The sequence below is a fragment of the Hippocampus comes genome, unplaced genomic scaffold (assembly GCF_001891065.2).
Source record: "Hippocampus comes isolate QL1 unplaced genomic scaffold, H_comes_QL1_v1.1 scaffold67, whole genome shotgun sequence".
In the NCBI taxonomy this organism is placed as follows: Eukaryota; Metazoa; Chordata; class Actinopteri; order Syngnathiformes; family Syngnathidae; genus Hippocampus; species Hippocampus comes.
The window spans coordinates 1456672-1475503 of NW_017805221.1; the positions used below are offsets into that span (position 1 = coordinate 1456672).

General features: G+C 45.9%; 1 protein-coding gene across 1 annotated transcript; it reads left to right on the forward strand.

Annotated features, from left to right (window-relative positions):
• Positions 1 to 3534: 3534 nt before the first annotated feature.
• cacng7b (calcium channel, voltage-dependent, gamma subunit 7b) lies at positions 3535 to 14451 on the forward strand. The gene is made up of 6 exons (XM_019868916.1): positions 3535 to 3794; positions 8483 to 8678; positions 8896 to 8982; positions 9717 to 9857; positions 11249 to 11394; positions 13030 to 14451. Exons 2-6 carry the CDS (start codon positions 8483 to 8485, stop codon positions 13480 to 13482), a joined length of 1023 nt encoding a protein of 340 aa, XP_019724475.1. The 5' UTR covers positions 3535 to 3794; the 3' UTR covers positions 13483 to 14451.
• Positions 14452 to 18832: the final 4381 nt, after the last annotated feature.

Below are 18832 nucleotides of genomic sequence, written 5' to 3' on the forward strand. Positions count from 1 at the left end.
CTCTCTCTCACACACACTCACACACACACACACACACACACACACTACAGCACACGTGCGCCTGCACTGAGCTCCCACGACCGGCTCGGAAGCCACGCCGCCATCAGCTGCGGGCTTCAAGCGCCGCCGCCGCCGACGCCGCCGCCTCTCTATCGTGGCCGCCTCAAATTGGGCCACTATTTTGAGCTCTGGCCATTATTTTTATATCTTTCAGAAGCAGGCCCAATTTATTTGGAGAGAGGATTTAGCTCGGGGTTTGTGAGCTGGTGCAGCTTTCCGGCGTGTCCTCATCGATGAGTTGTAATTAAAAAGCGCGGCTCCCTCGGAGCGGTTCAATATGGCGAGCAAATAATAGCGTCAGCTGTCATCGGGCGCGAGCTGAGCCCGGCCAGGTGGCAGGATGGAAAGTCGTTTGAGTGTTGATTCGATATCCTTCGTATCCCGCTTCCATTCCATCGCACCCATTTGTCCGCACAAGTAAGACGATTCGGCGCGCTCGTAGAAGGACGATATCGTTCCGCAACTACGAATGCCACGTTTGACCTTCTTGTGTGCAATTGAATCTTTGTCTTGAGGTCACCTCGTAGGCATGTGTGCCACACAAGTAGCGTGGCAACGCCTTTGTAGGTTTGCCTCCCTCGCAGCGACTTGCTTGCCAACGTTGTCCTTCTCGTGTGCAGAAATGTCTGACTTGTAAGAGATACCACCGCAGTGCGCTGAAGTGCCTTCATGGTCGGGACAATCTGGTGTAGCGCCGACTTTCAGCGGATATCAAAGAAACGCGCAAACGACTTTCCCTTATCTCCTCGATTGTCGTTCTTATCTGGCACTCGCAACTTTTGTCACACGCCCAGCAGCACCTTTCCAAATGATTTCCTCAACAAATCCCGGCGAGCCAAGCTTCACTGACAACCAGACTTGGGATCTTTTTCTTTTTCTTTTTTTTTTCCAATTTCTGAATCGTGCAAGCAATTCCGGTGGTTCAGCAAGTGACTTTGCGTCTCTATCCCCGCGTCTTGATTGCGAGGCGGGCCAACGAGCCGTCAATGTAAACGTAAAGAAGAATAAAGAGCAGCGCTGAAGCTGCCGAGAAACAAACGGCTTCTCGATCTGTCGCCTCTCTGCACCCCCCCCCAACCCACCTTCGCCCCTGACACGTCACCTCCCGCCTTCACACATACGCACTAAGTGCAACCTCACACACGTATATATATACACACACACACACACACACACAGAAGCTGCTGAGCCCTCAACTTAGCGTCAAACCGTTGCTGCCAAAGCAGCAAAAGCCCGTCTCGGGCATCTCACGTTTCCAGCCTCCTTCTGGTGCTCGCCCTCCCTCCCACCTTCCCTTCCAGAACACTGATGGGACTAATACCCCCTTAGAGATTCTAACAAGTTGACCTTCACATTAAAATCTCATCAAGTTTCCCCCCCCCCACCTCTCGCTTGGTCTGCCTCGCCGGCTCGTGTCCTGCCCTGCACTGCATCTCCCCTTCATCGCTCCTCCGTCCTTGGTGTTGTCTCTTCACGGGGTTCTTTTTGTGCTCTTGGCTTTTAATCATCCAGTCAAAAGGTGATGGGGGGGGTATTTGTTGTTTTTTTTTGGGGGGTGGGTATGTGCTGGTCAGACTACAGTACAGGCAGCACTGTGGAGTTGTGGATCACACATGAGTCTCACAGTCAAGAGGTCCTGGGTTTGAATCTGTTCTCGGGTGTGACCCTCAACCCGATATTGCAAAAACATGCATGTTGTAATGCAAAGTACACTCGTCCCTCATCGTTTGCCGGATCCCAAGCGGATCTGGAGGAATGTGACGATTGGTTGGGAGAACAGTCGGCAATGGAAGCCAAGTGAAGCCGTCGAAGTGGCAGAATGAAGGATTCAAACTCTCCAAGAGAACGTCTTTATTTTGTGTAATGCAGAACACTTTGGACTTTTCCTTGTAAATCTGCCGGATGTTGCTGCACCACGCCATTGAGGGATTTTGGAACTTTTGTGCATCCACAAGGTGACCCGCCTTATTCGGCACCTGAGGCGCATCATATGGTCGTGAAAATACGGTAGTTCATTTTTCAAAATGGTTCAGTCGTCCGAGTGTGGCAAAACGCTCCAGAAAACAAAACATTCAGGAATCACCAATGCATCATCATCCAAAGCGTGAATGATGCTGCAGAATGAATGACACACACTGGAGGCGCGAACCCAGGGGCCTTGACATGCGCTGCAGCAAAGACCGCCCCCCCCCCGACCCCCACCCCCATGCATGCAGCTCATCGCTCACTGTCATCCATGACGCCACTTTCATCCCTCTTCCTCTATTTCCATCCCTCCTCTCCTGCTCGCCATCCCTCTTGCCCTCCCCCTCGTGACAGTCGTGACACCCGAGGTCGGAGGGCTCCTGAGACTTTTGATATTGTTGCTAAAAAAGAGATGATTCTCTCAAGTGCACTCCAAATATAGACCGGGACCTCCGGCGGCCTCAAACGGGGCGAGGAGGATGCGAGGAAGGGAAAGAAGGACCGAAAGGAAGGAGAAGATAGACTGAGAGGGAAAATGAGATGGAAGATGGATAGGCAAGAAAGAAGGATACTGTAAGACAGGTGAGAAGACGGACAGAAGAGAAGATCCAAATATTGCTTTGTTGCCAGGAACTATGTTATGGTGCAGGGAGGCGCTTCATTCAGTCAGGCTGAAGCCTTGTGCGATTGAAGGTGCTTTGCCGTCTTCTTTTGGCATCTGTGAGTCATTGAAACATTTTTAGAGATGTGTCAATAGTAGATTTTCGCCATTTGCGGCAGGGCTTGTTCCCTTTTCCCATCGTGTTAGACAGGACATTGGCGCCATCTTGTGGCTCTAAAGAAAGCTCGGACAGCACATAGGTGAGTTTTTCAGTGAGTAACGGAGGAAAGGCTCTAAAAAAAAAAAAAACATGAACACTGTATGTGAACACTGTACCGGTCTTCTTCATATTTTCCTTGCTGTCTGGATCCCTGTGGCGCCATACTGCCTCCCACGGGTTCGTCTGTGTACTACAACTGACATTATGAAGCATGTTTTTTTGTTTTTGCTTATGTTTTCATATAAAAAAAAAAAAGACGTTGAATGATGAAATTTGGCATCTTGAAAGATGGAGGGAGGAAAGAAAGAAAATAAAAAGGTCCTTGACAATCCCCGTTGCGTTGACGTTGTTTGAATGAGTCACAATCAGATGAGCTCATATGCGGGCACTAGTTCACTTTGTCTTTGGGTCACGTGGAGTTTGGCTCCCCGATGCACCATGTCGCATCTTCACACACACGCACACGCATGTGAAATGCACACCGCACTCTTGAACAGTATGAAACACACACGCTCGCGCGCGCGCGCACACACACACACACCACTTAAAAAGCTTTGCACTACTACACTATTTGGTGAAGGCAATCATGAAAGGACATCCGAGCTCCCTCTCTCACTGGCACCCCCCGCCCGCTCTTTCTCTCTCTCTCTCTCTCTCTCTCTCTCTCTCTCTCTCTCTCTCTCTCTCTCACACACATGCATACACGCACACGCTTTTGAAGCCGAAGTGGCGGGCAGAAGCACATCGACACCGCAGTGGCCGCTTCGGATGGATCCAAGCAGGTCCGATGGATATGAGGCTGCGCTGGAGATGAACGAACGCACGGGGGGAGTGAGGACCGAGTAGAAGAGCACCCAAATCCCTCCAAGCCTTCCTGGTGCGTGTGTGCGCGCGCTCGTGAGTGTGCTCTCTTGGCAGCTGACGTGTGCACACGACTCTGGTGGCAGGGTGAGTAATCCCCCCTTTTTCTAATGACCATATTGTCGACGAGAGTGCGTGTTTTGGCACTTGACCCATGATGACGCTATACCCACCCTGACTTTGTCCCCCCCTCCTAAAAAAAAATGTGCGCGTGTGATGCAGCGTGTGGCACCCATGTTGTGTTAACAGGCGCACTATAAACGAGAGCGTAAATGGTGTGTGCCGATTCACTCACGTGTACGCACGCCGTGTTGAGGGTGTCCAAACTCCGCCTGAGAGTGCGCCTTGGTATGGGGGCTTGGGGGTTTGGGTGGGTGGGGGGTGGGTCGCCGGACTCGGAGCTGTCCTCCGGTCGATGCACACGTCGGTGCTGGCATATCGGCGACGAAGATGCAATCATGCACTTTGGCCAGGCATGTCGTCGGCGTGTTTGACTGCAGATTTGAGCTTGCACGTGACCCTCAAAAATTGACTGAAAAATGACATCACGGCATACCATAGCAGTCCTTACGTGCCATAAGCAACGTCATCAACCCAATTTTGGAAAACCGTTGGATAATGAGTTTAAAGTCAGTCTACTTGCATCCCAAACAATTATTCCATATCAACTCGCTCCAACAAAAAATGAAGACCGTTTTGTTTTTTTTCAAGCAAGGAAAATAACCCTCTCGAGTCTACTATAAAAATATACGTTATCAAAACAGTCATAAGTCAATTGGATGTAAAGAATTAAACAGGTTTTGCATCCCAATGAATTCTTGGTGGCTTCTTCTGCATGTGCATCATCTTCATATGCACTCATATTAGTCGTGCTTCACAGAGGATAAAGAACGTGTGCCTTGTGGTTGCACCGTTTGTGTTCAAATATCTGTCGCTTACCACGTCACATAGATGCTATTCGTCGGCTTTCGTGTTTCCCATTAGGTGTTAGAGAACCACACCACAAAATTGCAAACTGACAAATAATTCAGTTACCACACGCTCTTTCTCCGTGGCTGGGATTTAACAGAATAGGACAATCTAAAAAAGCCATTTCAGCATTTATCCTATTTCCTTTCGTTTTCAAGTTGGCTGGTCGTAGTCCTCATGAGTAAGACCATTCAGTGCACCCGTAGACCGACTAGAGTGCACGAATAGAACAACTGTGTCTTACTAGAACCTTTTTTCCTCCTGCCTTCCACTACTGTCTAACATTTCCGTCCGCTAATAGGACAACTACACGTTAGTAGCGAGGCAAAAATTGTGCAGTAGTTGACAACTGCATGCTGCTAGTACCACAAGCAACGTTATAAAATTCCCAGAGTTGACATCTCGTACTAGTGAGGTACCAATTCATTTTCCCGACCTGGACTGAGGGCCAGTTAAGAACTTTGATGTGATTGTGATGTATCAGGAGATGAAGAATACCTTTTATTGTTTGATTGAGCGGGAATCCCCCAAAAAACATGGTGCTGCTATGAAGCAATGATGAGAGACGGGTAGAAAAAATAATGAGGAAGTGCACACACGCCGCCCCAAAATTGCTGTTGAAACAGAGCAGAGGGCAAAACGACGATTGCATTTCCCATTGAAAACGGTGGCAAATGCAATGATGTTAATGCACTGACTGAACCAAGGCGTTCCCCCTGTGTCCTTTCGAAGTACTCCACATTTTGGTGAACAGTGTTCCCTGCTCCGGTATGTTTTTTGAAGTTTTTACAATCCACTTGCGGGGAGACCAACAGTCAAAAACACACGACTGCGCTTAGAAGCTGCTGTCGGCCAAAGGTCAGCAGGCACCGCCTCATAAAGGCACATGCATGTACCATACGATGCTACTATACCAATTGCATTTCGGAACTTTTTGATGCCTGCAATTGTTTTGGTTGCTGAAAGATGTTTAAATGTGTGACTCAATACATGTGTGGCAATGGTAAAATTATTTAACGATATGTTTTAGATGGTCTGCATCGTGTCGCCGATACTGCACAAACTCCACAAGTCGCAAGCTCTGTTCCTGCTGCCGGTTCGCCCCCCCCCCGCCCCCCCTTTTTTTTTTAGCCATCGTGGCCTCTTTCTGTCTTCCTCGGAGAGACGACGAGGTGATGTCAGCCTGGAGACTGTGACACACGACAGAGATTGAAACCCTTTGGTCCCTCCTCCTGTGGCTCCAACCGATCCAATTCAACCGGCTCATTTCTTTCTGGGCCAGGGCGAGCTGGGGCCTGGTCTCACAAGGCCTCAGTGTGCACTGTTAACACACGTCGAGAAGGGGATGTGCCTTTGTTTCAATTCAGTCTCAATCTGGGCTGTTCCAGGCTTACCTCTAATTGCGATTTTCCGATCAGGGTTTTAGGCCGCCAATTTCGATGTCGATCGTCCATGAGTGTCATCGTCCGATAGCAATACCGATCATGTAGAACATCTGTCAACATTTTTTAGAGCTACAACTACTGATTTTTCTTCAATAATCAACGAATGTGTTGCTTGAGCATTGATTCAGAAAAAAAAAAAAACTCTCGCTCACCCACCACAAAAACGTTTCTCACAGACTAAAAAAAAAACGTAACAAAATCTCACACACTCAGAAGTTTTCTCACACTACTCCAAAAATTTCTCTTTAAAGTGTGAGAAAGAAAAGTCCTTTTTGGGTTTTGCTCTCTCGATAAAGAACTTGAGTGTTGTTACTTGATTCGCGTGGGGAGTTTTGACGCGTGAAACGAGCAGACGGCTAGCATGCTCGCGAACAACAGCGCAGCACGGCCCAGACGGGAAGATTAAAGGCGTCTTGTGTTTGAATGTTTGTGCAGCTCAGCAACAGCGGCGGCAGATTGATTACTCGTCGACACGACGTGTGAGATCAACACAACGATTTTGTTGACAGCATGGCCCCCACAACAACGGGCAAACTGCAGACAGCACATGTCCGGGGGGGGGGGTAGCGGATGTACACATTTAACATTCTCATGAGAATTGAGTCGGACGTCATGCAAAAAGTCACGCATGGCACTTCGAAAGGGTTACAGTCCCACTTTCTATTCATAGCCATTTATGTATTCGTAAGAAATAAGTTTTTGGGGTGGCAAAATATTCCACCCCCCCCCTTCATGTTTGTGGAGTGTGTTGCTGCTATTTTTGCAGTGTGTCGCTGCAGGTTATGTGCATGCACATGGACCTCACGCAGGCTCATCTTGCCGTAAAAGAATCTCTTCCATTTGCACGAGAACACAACATGTCGTGCTTTTACATTTGACACCGGACGAGAAACTGCTGTTTTAAAAATGTTTCAATTGTTTGGATTAAACATGTTGAAATCATATAGTTGAATAAAAAAAAGAAAAACATTCGCTTGAATTGAACTCGTCAAATGAAACCCTGTGAATCTTTTAGTTGGCAGACCGGATTGTAATGGATGAATGAATGGCTGGCCGGTGACTCTTTTGAAATTGTAGGCCAGTCTCTTGGGGGAAAATGGAGGAAAGTAAGAAATAAATAGCGCGCTGGCCCCAAAAGACCCCGGCCCACCGGGCATCTGTCCTTCCTGCCAGATGGCCGGCCCAGCCCTGCTGGCAGCGATAGATGAACCAAGATGTATTTTGGGCATATTTGGGACAGTTAATTGAATCACTGGTCAAGAAATGTACAAGACGCAATATACAGTAGTCACTTTCCGCACTATTGGAGCGCTAGCAGAAAGTTTGCATTTTGTCACGTTTGATCACTTGGTGACACTTTTACTGAAGGAATTGAACATGAGCCAAGTAGCGTCATTACGAATATGGCAGAAAAAAAAATACCAATGTGTTTGCGTCAAATGTATTTTTGGTGTATTTCGGTGGGCCTGGTTGAATGGTGCCACCCCCTTTTGTTTGTTGAATTTGTTGTGGGGTTTTTTCTTGTTTTCCAAAAACATCAAAAAACGACATTTCAGCTCTTATATGGGATGCAAATTCAGGCCAATTGTCATCTTGCGTTCGGCTGGTGAAAGGACTTTCCTGGATAAGACACTATCATTAGTAGGTGCTGAGGAGTTACGGTAACTGATCGGGGGGGTTTAACCCTGCATATTTTATGAACCTTGAGTTTGAACTAAACAAATGGATTGAAGTGAAGAAGAGGTTGTAAGAATAGCAGAGAAAATCGGTGCTTTTTTGGAACCTGCTTTCAACATGATGCGGTGTGGTTCTACCTGACTCACAATACCCGACGCCCGTCAGACTCATTCCAAAACGAGCATTAATACCTTTCCAAACTGCCTTTTCTTTCGGCAGCTCGAGCATTTCTTTATGACACGATGATGCAATCAACTCAATCAAAGCAAAGGAGGTAGAGCTGACGTGAAGCAGATGATGCCCGGTTGCACATCCAGCCGCCCGCAAATGTAAACAGACAGCAGGCTCTCAACAGTTTGCGTGCACGTGTGTGTGTGTTTGTGTGTGTGTTTTGAAGTGCTTTACCATGAAGTCGTCATCATGTGTTGGCTTCACGCTAACCTTTAACAGGATTGGTTGAGGATGATGTGTGATGACTTCATCTTTAGCAGTAACAAGGCGAGACAGGAGGACGGCCGGAGGCTGTGTGCATCCAAGTGTGCCTTGCTTTACACCCACCCACCCCCTCCAATCCTAACAACTTCCCTTACGTGACCCGCTCCAAATAAATGTGTTCCCCCCGCCACACACACACATGCACACGCACACACGCATATCCACGAGTCTCCTCTCTGTGCCCTCCAGATGAGTTCGTGCAGCAGCCGCGCGTTGACCATCCTGTCCACAGTGTTTGGGGCCTGCGGGCTACTGCTGGTGGGGGTGGCCGTGTCCACCGACTATTGGCTCATCATGGTGGAGGGCGTCATCCTGCAGCACAACCAGAGCATGGAGGTCAAGATGGCTCTGCATTCAGGCCTCTGGAGGGTCTGCTTCGTGGCCGGTAGGGACGGCTCAGCCATGCGCTGCTTGTCATGCAATATATAATGAATATTAAAAAAATCGACATACCCCTCTTCAAATGCTTTGTGTGACTGTGTGTGTGCGCGCGCGCGCGCGCGCGGCGTGTTTTTATATATTTATATAACGTTTCTGTTTTTCTTATTTGTTGCATAATCTAATGACATCTCGTGAATATTAACGTTGCTTTCTACTTTTAGGGGCTGAAAACGGAAGATGTGTTGCGTCAGAGTACTTCACTGAACCCGACATCGAGATCACCACTGAAAACACTGCAAACATTCTCAGTGAGTACAAACCTCGTACTGCACATTTGAAGTGGCAAGGACCCCTGCTGGCGGATTGCAGGTACTGCTGTTAGAATGTACGGTAATGTACGAGACTGTCGACATCCTTCATCTTCTTATCCATATCCTACTTTTTGTCCTCACACATACTACACTTCTGCATACTAGAAGAACTTACTCATAACTCCTGCTAGTTTTACTTCTACTGCCACCACTTAAACGTCATTTTTGTATGTATAACACAACAACGGTGACTGCTCAGACGACTACAAATTATACGACTCCAACAAGTAGCCTCTGCCGTTTCTACTACAGTCAACCCTCGGTTTTCGAACGTCTCTGTTCTCGACCAAATCGGTTTTCGACCAAAAATTTCGATTTTTTTTATGGCTCGGATTACGACCGAAAATCGGTTCTCGTCCAAACTGAGCACACTTGAATGCGCCACTTGACTCCTCTCGCCTTCCTTACATGAGGAAGTGACGCTTCCTCGTGTAGAGTTCCATTGTCAGCAGACGTGTTCAATAAAGTTTTTTTTTAAAGAGCGTTGTTTTCAGTTTTTGAACAAATCGGTTTTCGAACAGCCTTCTGGAACGGATCATGGTCGAAAACCGAGGTATGACTGTACTTCCACCTTTACTGCTACTTTGACGACTTGGACCATATGACTCCGATCGACAGACGGACAGAGAGAGACACACACATGGCACGTTCACGCTTTCCCGCCTCCACAGAGATGGTACGCACAGCGACGCCGTTCCCGATGGTGTCGCTGCTCTTCGTCTTCACCGCCTTCGTCATCAGCAACATCGGACACATCCAGCCTCAGCGCACCATCCTCGCCTTTGTCTCGGGGATCTTCTTCATCCTCTCAGGTGCCACCCGGTCGCCACCAATCGATTCGCTTCCCCAAACTATTGCGAGGTCACACCTCTTCAGCGGGTTTGACTTTGAAACACAGGGATCAACTTAAATCGCAAACAGCAATAATTACATTTAACGTGTATTTTTTTTCAACGGCTAATGATTATGACTCCCCCCAAAAAAATGAAAATCCAAGTTGCAGTTCTTCAATGCATTCTATACAATAAGAGTGTTGTGCCTGCCAACAAACGGCGACTATGACCCCCCCCCCCACACTTGCCAATCCAGTCGTCACGTGATTTTTCTGCATTTTTGTAGTTCACCCTCTTGAACGGCAGGTGGCGGTCACGGCCCCACTTGCTTCCTGTTGTCAGCGCACTGAGCAGTGACAGATTGCAGCCCTTGAGCTCCACTTGTTTTTTTTTGCAGCACTGCAGCGCTCGCTGGAACATCAAACAGCATCCCAGGCTTTGCTGATAAAAACAGACGAGTGGGGGGGGTGCAAACTGAGTTTTTATGTCATTGCATTTATATAACGCGTCATTGCAACCATTAAAAAACTTTTCGATACATACTAAGTTGATCATAAGGATCAATTCAATTTTTTGCTTTTCTCGTGGGCGTGTTGCTTTACAGTGCTTACCCAATGTATGGATTGGACCGGCATCAAATGTAAGATTTATGAATTCGTTTCACAGCATTTGCATATTACCAACATCATTGAATGTTTCTGTGATGCAGCCACGTGGCTTGAGAGTGTAACACAGTCATCAGCAGTTGGCAACAACTAAAATTTTACCCCAAAGCCGAATATCTCTATAACGTTTTATAGTATTTATCTCTAAAAATGGCTGCAATAGCGTGCGTCCATGTGTGTGTGTGTGTGTGTGTGTGTGTGTGTGTGTGTGTGTGTGTTCCTCATTTTGCAGTTAAAATATATATATTTCCAAGTCAACATACATAAAAAAGCTAAGTTGCCTTTAAATGTTGCAATGCAGCCTGAAATTATTCATGCTGAGAGTATGCATCTTTCTTTGAATATTGAACAGTCGACGCGGGCCATATGTTGTCTCTCATGCGTGGAAATGTTCCTGGAAAGAGACTTTGAATGTTGCATGGGACAACGTTTTTTTTTGTTTTTTTTTTTTTAAAGCCGAGGTCACTTTTCAAACAGGAAATCCACATTGTACAACATGAGCCGATGTTCCGCAGAACACGAGTCCAAAACTTAGCTTTCAAGTCCTCAGCTCGTTTCTGTCTGGAATCCATTTCCAGTTGAGTTCTCCTTGGTCATTTTGTCCAGATGAACTTTGCTTTCCATTCAAACGCTTGATGCTGATGCTCGTTGTCGTTCCCGTGTCCTCCTTCCCGTGTTGGTTGTTGTTGCGGTGGCCGCGTGCAGGCCTGAGTCTGGTGGTGGGCCTGGTCCTCTACATCTCCAGCATCAATGACGAGGTGATGAACCGCCCCAGGGAGCCCGAGCAGTTCTTCAATTACCACTACGGATGGTCCTTTGCCTTCGCCGCCTCCTCCTTCCTGCTCAAAGAGGTCGGTCAACGTTATTTGCCCGCAACGGAGTCACAATTTTTGCGGTGTTGCATTTGAGATGGGCCTGTTCTTTGTTTGTTTGATCCCGAAAGCCCCGGGTAAATTGCGACACACACAGACTGAAATCTGATTGGGTAAAAAATTAATACAAAATAAATACGCTGAAATCAAGAAAATAGATCAAAAACAATTTCTTGAAATAAATGTGTTGTAGGCCAGTGCTTCTGATATTCACATGGCCTCCATATGACATTATTGTGACCACTTACGCAGTCTAATCAGGTCCATCTGTGTGTGTGTGGGGGGGTTGCTTGATGCAGTTTGCTGCTGCTCCTTTGCTCTTCCGTCCTGCGACTTCCCTCCCTCCACTCCTCCCGTTATCCGCATCACTGTTTGGTGCAACGTTACAGTTCAGCGTGGTCGTCCTTCTCGCGCTCGGCTCCCGCTGCTCAGTTTCTCTCCTTTTCTATCCCGTTCACTGCTCCCACCGTTTTCTTCGCTCATTAAGTCATGAGACATGCACAAAGCAGTTTAATGCGTTTGGGCAATCTCGTTTGCAGAGCTGTTTTGTTACAGTTTGCCAGTATAAGCCACAACAACACAATCTGTAAGAATCAATACTGGGGCTGTTTGAAATATCCAAATGCAGACAACAAAGACAACAGTCTTTACTGTATCTCTATTTGTGTGTGTGTATGGGGGGGGGGGGGGGATTGGTGTTAAATGTGCAATGGATCAATTTGCCCACTAGGAGGTGCACCAACACTCCGAATCCGGGATTCCCGATGCCTGGGCGACATCTATAGTGTCAGAATAAATGAAGTCATGATGACACATGACGACTACTTTCTACCTCTAATTCTACAAAACCACTTCTACTGTACCACTACTGCTACGGTGATACTATGACTGCCACCTCTACAACTCCTATTTCTGCCAATATTACTACTTGTACTTTTCTACTACGACTTCGACGACTGCTACTTCTGCGACTACACCTAATACCATTTCCGTTAATATTTTTACCATGCTACCTCTTACACTACTACTACTGCTACTATACTACTACAACTGCACCACTACTACCACGACCATAACTATTCTACCACTGCTGTTATTACCTCCGCAGCTACTTCTGCTACTTCTAATGTACTATTGCAATAACAACTACTATAGCAGGGGGTGTCAAACTAATTTATGGTGCGGGCCACATTTTAGTTACCGTTTCACTTGGAGGGCCGATATGACTGAAACAATATTTCAAGAAGTCAAAAATAACTGTTGATTTTAGTAATGAGAAAATGCTTCCAATAAATGTCTTATTTATGACATATGATAATTTAACATTTTGGTAGACATTTTAGAAAGGTTCATGGATGCTGACATGTTTGAGCTACTTTCGCGGGCCACATAAAATGATGGGGCGGGCCAGATTTGGCCCCCGGGCCTTGAGTTTGACACCTGTGTACTATACCATTACCATTAAAACCTGGACCACTACTGCTACTTTTTACACTACTACAGCTTCTACTATTGCTCCTACGAATAATAATCGTAATCAATGATAAGGTTGGCTTTGTAGATGGCCCACCACAGCCCGTGAGTGTATCTTGACCCCCGTTTTTGGGTGTTCAGGGCGCAGGTGTGCTGTCCGTCTACCTGTTCATGAAGCGCTACGCAGAGGAGGAGATGTACCGCCCCCACCCCGCGCTCTACCGCCCCCGCTTGTCCGACAGCAGCGACTACAGCGGCCAGTTCCTCCACCCGGAATCGTCGTGGCCGCCGCCCAAGCGAGGCCGCAGCACGTCGGAGGCCTCCAGCGACATTTCCATCCAGCTCAACCAGCCGCCGCCTCCCCCGCCCAAAAGCGGCGCCCAGAAGGGGGGCCATGTCAACCCGCCGTCCGGGTCCTCTTCTGGGGGGAGCTACCCCAACCCCCCGCTGTCCGCCGGGTACCCCGCGCACAGCCTGCCCAGGTCGCACTCGCCGCATCTCCAAGGCCAGGCCCTGTCGATGGCCGTGCCACCCCCGCCGGTGCCGCCCCCTCACTACCACACGCACATGCACATGAGCGCCTCCCCCTGTTAGGAAAAGGCGCAGACTCCTTTCCGTCGTGTGGAGAAATGGCCACAAGTGCAGCGTCCACAACAAGGTGACTAAAGTTTGGCAATAAGTGTTCAAATGTTCACTAGGAGAAAGGCAACGTCAAGCGAGTTATTAGTGGGCGGGGGAATCGGAAAGTGATGACATGGCTGAGGACGCATAAACTTTTGTACGTAGCAATTTCAAAACGTGGATGACGTGTATACCTTTCCACAAAATTGGAATGTGATTTAACATTTCGTACACTATCCGTCACACCTCCGTCGCGTGCAAGTCGGATTATTTTGACAGCGAGTCAACAATACCGTTGATGGTATGTGAAAGTTGTCACCGTTTCAAAAAGAAATGCAAGTGGGTTACCGTCCCAATTATCAACAACTTTATGTTTTGTATATTAGTTGAAATTATTGTACATAATCTTGCACACTGGACTTCATGTACTGAAAATCAGAATGGGCATTTTGGACACAAGAAGAAGACAAAAGGAGGACTGACGCTTTTGCCTTCTGCAATTAGTTGCTGATGACATCATCACCATTCTCTTAATGCAGTAGAAAACATTTGCCCCCCCCCTCGACTTCTTTCCACCTCAGTGCGAGTAAAGTGTGCCACTCACTGCACTTAATTTGAAGGATGAAGCGTCAATTGCACCCTCTACTGGCAACTTGGTGCATTGCCCCCGGACCTGCTTTGTGGGCCGACGGTTCTTCATTTGGAGGCCCTCGCAAATGTTGCAGATATTCTTGAAAGACCAAATTCAAGAGCATTTCAACCTAACCATACGATCGGACAACATTGTCAGAAGAATTCCGTCGACTTTTTTTTCCCCAACATGACATTTTCAAAGCAAGTCGGTCATGCTTTTATTTATAGCGAGGGGTGTCCTCGGTTTATAATGTATAGTATGACATAAAAACATTTCACATCGTCTTTTGTTTGCCTTTTGGCTGCTCCCCCGTGCAGCCGCACCATACGAGTGAATACAGTGTTTGGTCATGTGACACATGCTCAGTTACAGCCGAACTTACTGTTGGATTTGTTAGTTATCAGAAAATCGCACTTCCAATGTCCCCGGCCACATTTTATTTCCTATTTTCCGATTGGCTATAATGAGCGCAACTGAAAGTTTTTGCCAGGATGAACACAGGCTTCCTGAAATGTGTTCAACGGCATCCTTTTGGCTTGCCCTCCTGTTTGGATGGCAAACCAAATATTGGTGTGCAGCTGGCGGATGAAAAGGAAACATTTGAGTCAATTTAACTTCTTTTTTTTTCTTTTTTTTTTTTTTTTAATAGAGCCGTTTCTAAAAACAACCACACCGGAAACATGCAAGGGTGAATTTGTGCTCGTTCACTTGGCGCAAGCAAATGTGATGATATGTATTTGTGAAAAATGAGGCGACAAAAATAAGCCAGCGGCCATGAATGGATAGGGCGAGCATTGGAGAATTCAAATTTTTAACAAAGACACATTTCGACATTGGCTAATTTTCTATCGATGGCCCAGAATTTGTTTTTCCATGCAAAGATTTATTTCTCGTCTATTGCAGATGAGTGAGCGCCCGCATTGTGTCATATCCGGGCTCCGTACGTAACTCCGTTGTAAACTGAGGACTCCCTGTGCAACAATATCATATTGATGATCGTTCTCGACTAAACCAGAAAAAAAAGGTCCATTTCCTACTCATTCCATTGCATGTTTTGTCTTCCATCATCCTGCTACTGGTGAGAGGAGAAACGCAAGTGCCACACTATGGTCGAAGATCTGCACAAATGGAAGCACAGGGTAGAAACGTTCTTAAAAATTATCTGACTCGTGAAGCATGTAGCGAAATAAATAAATAAATACATTTTTATTATTATTTTTTTTTTAAGCTCAACAAGTTTTGTAACAAGAGACGTTTATGATATGCACAACTTGTTTTTGTCAAAAACAGAGAGTGTGGTTCCAATCGTAGCTGGAAGCTGTTACCTTACTTCATGCGAAAGTGGGAAACGACTTTATTCATTTTATTTCAATTAATGCTGTGACAGCCTTTTGACATTTTCCCTGCAGACGCGCCAGTACTTTTGTTTTTGTAAGATGTTTTTCATTGAAATATCAAGCTGTCATTCTTTCTCAAATCAACATCCTCTTGTTTCAAGACCCTGTAAAGTAAATCCCGAGATTTGTTTTGAAATACACGAGATGCGTTTGAAGACAATTCTCGACTCCAATGTATTTCTAGAGCGCTTCCAAACAACCACCGTTGTGTACAAAGAGCGAACATAATTCATAAAACAACAAACAATAAAAATGTCATGAATAACAAAGACAGTACAAAGCGCAAAAACAGTCCAACTAAAAATCAGGTCTCATGCGGAGTCAAAGGCCAAAGAATCAAAATGAGTTTTAAAGATGGCCAAATGTCCAACGGGAGGTTATTTCAAAGAGAGGGAGCGGCATTGGAAAAGGCTCCGTCCCCTCTGAGCTTCCGCTTCAAAATATAAAAGAGCAAAGAGGAGGCAAAACCTTGCGCAACCGCATTAGAGCGCCTCGTCGTCGTAGCAATGAAAAGCTCCGCGATGACCCAGTGGGATGTATTCCAGCCACCAGAGAGAGGATGTAACAATTTTCCGTGGCTGAAAAAAACATATAGTTATGTGTAGCATCCATTTTTCCAGGTCATAGAAATGGTACAGTATTTGATTGACGGTTGACAGATGAGCAGGGCGTGGTTTGTTTACATTCCTCAAACACGTCCACAGCACTTGACAGCAGAAAGAAAGGCTTGATTTTTTTTTTCCTCACCATTTTAAGCCTCATTTTAAATCCTTTTATATCCTCGTTTTCTTAATCATTCAAATTTGACGGGGTCGGTAACACTCTTCTGTGTGGTATGCCAAATTCATGACACGTATTTTCACTTTACAGGGACTTAAAAGATCATATAAGTGTCACTCTGATGTAAATAGTTTGCCTGTCAGGATTTGCTTCAAACGTGGAAATTGTTGATGCAAAAATCTGCTTGTGGCATTTTCAGTTTGATTGTCGACAAATCTTTAAGACACATCATGACTTTGTTTTTTTTATTTTATTACCACCGTGATGGAACTGAAAGACGCGGCAGAACATGTGTCGTAATGCGGAGAAAGAAAGAAAGACACGTCACAGAGATCACCGTCATCATTTCAACCTTCAGCTCAGAGCATTCCGAATCTTTTCATGCATGCACTTACACACGTTACGAGCCACACTCGACAAAATTCTGCTCTCGTCTCTGACCGCTCAGAACTCCACCATCATCCTTTTGCGTGTGGATTTCATCTGACATCTTACCTCCTGTACAAATCCATTTTCATTCTGAACGTTTCAAAACATTCAAAAACCATTCAGTGCCTCTTATAACCCCCCCGTCCCTACTTTCCTTTCCTACAGACAACATTCTATATAATACTGTAGCTGTGCTTGCTTCTGCACTGTCTTCTTGACATATATATATATATATATATATATATATATATAGCTAATTTGCTATTATGGCCTAAGTGAGGCAGTACCATGCCGAAGTTACGTGACTGAAAAAGTGCGTGCTGACACCTTCTGCAGCTAAACATTCAATAAATCTTCAATCTTTGTGCGCCCTCTGATATTCTTCTCTTCAATAAACAGCTGAAACGGATGCAGGGAGTATAAAAAGTCTGCACACCCCTGGTCAAATTATTACTTTCACTCTCAAAAAAGATAAAACAAAAATACTTTGGTTCACATGTTACATGTCACAGTAAGAGTGGAAAAGTTGAGGGTTTTTTTTTTTGGTGGGGGTTGGGGGGGGTCTCATTTTTAATGTCGCAAAAAACTGACATCTGAAAAGTGGTGTGTCGCTATTCAATTTTTAGCTTATGATCATAATCCTGGCTGTGATTTCTCGGCGGAGCATTTTTTGCTCGCAACACTCACTGTTGTTATGTCGCACCGGGTAAACAGCGACATTGTGCGTCACTTTGCACTGCATCCGTGATGAGACGACGCATCCTCGGGCCAAAATTGATCAGTGTGTGTTCTTTTGTCAGCACGCGTGTTGCCACGTGCGGTCGTCCCTCAAAAAACTGGATTTGTAGCCCCTTTTAGTTTTCTACGTCAGCGTTTTGAAAGAGCTTTGTGAAATATCGAAGAGAAAATGGTTGCCATTGATACGATTCCACTGTAAAATGCACAATAGAGTAATAAATTTTGTGCTGCGTTTAAAAAAACAAAAAGTCACTGGACTTCCAAAAGTCTGCATTTATCCAGAATAAAAGGATTGTGAATTCCTGTTCCTTATTGCATCATAGAACCAAGGTGAATCACAAAAAAACGAAAACCGAAGCAGTAACATCGGTTGATGACAAAATGTTGTGGGCAAATAATCATTATCGTTCATTTTTATTTCAATTCGACCTTTGTTTTGAGAATTCAGCTCGGGTCAATTACTTCTTAGAGCAGGTTTGACTATTTTCGTTTGAGTTATTTCATTTGTGTCCTTGAACAATAATGAACTCGCTGCATGGGCAGCCCAGAATTCGTGTTACGTGCTCCCTGTTACGTGCTCCAGTTTATAGACAAGCAGCACCGTATTGAGCCAACGTTCGAGACGTTTGAGTTCTGCCTGGCTGACTCTGTCTCCATCTATACCACAGGTGTCAAAGTCCGGTCCTCGAGGGCCGCCTTCCTGCATGTTTTTTGATGTTTCCCTCCTCCAACACACCACCTGAGTCGCACGATCAGGATGGTTATCTTACAGAGCTTGCTGATCATTTGAATCAAGTGTGGGTTGGAAGAGGGCAACGTCAAAAACATTGCAGCAAAGCGGCCTTGAGGACCTGAGTTGCCCACCCCAGTTCTTGATGAATGTTTACAAATAAGAACACCCTCACAAAGGGGACAATAAAGTGAAAGTTGCTTTCTAAAGTGGTGAAAGACGAGGAAGCCACATCATGCCCAAAAAAGGTGAGGCGAGCCAGCGTTGGGGAGCGTTTCGGGCTGGCCATGCAAGCAAAACAAACAAAAAAAAAAAAAACGACAAATAACCCAGAAATGCTGACAACATGTACTAAACTTGAATCAACTTGAAATTGACCCCTGACGAGAAAAATGTTCCCTACTACTGCCGCCATCTTTTGTGTCCACAATAAACAAACGGGCTACATTGTGACTACTTTTTGACATCGCCATTTGGCTCGCTGTGAGTGTGCGTGTGATTTTGACTTGTGTCCTGTTTTTTTTTTTTGTATGCATGTGTGTCGTGTATGTGTGCGCAGTGCGGAGTTGAGTGGATCTCTCTTTTCACCATCGCCATTACTGCATGAAAGAGCTG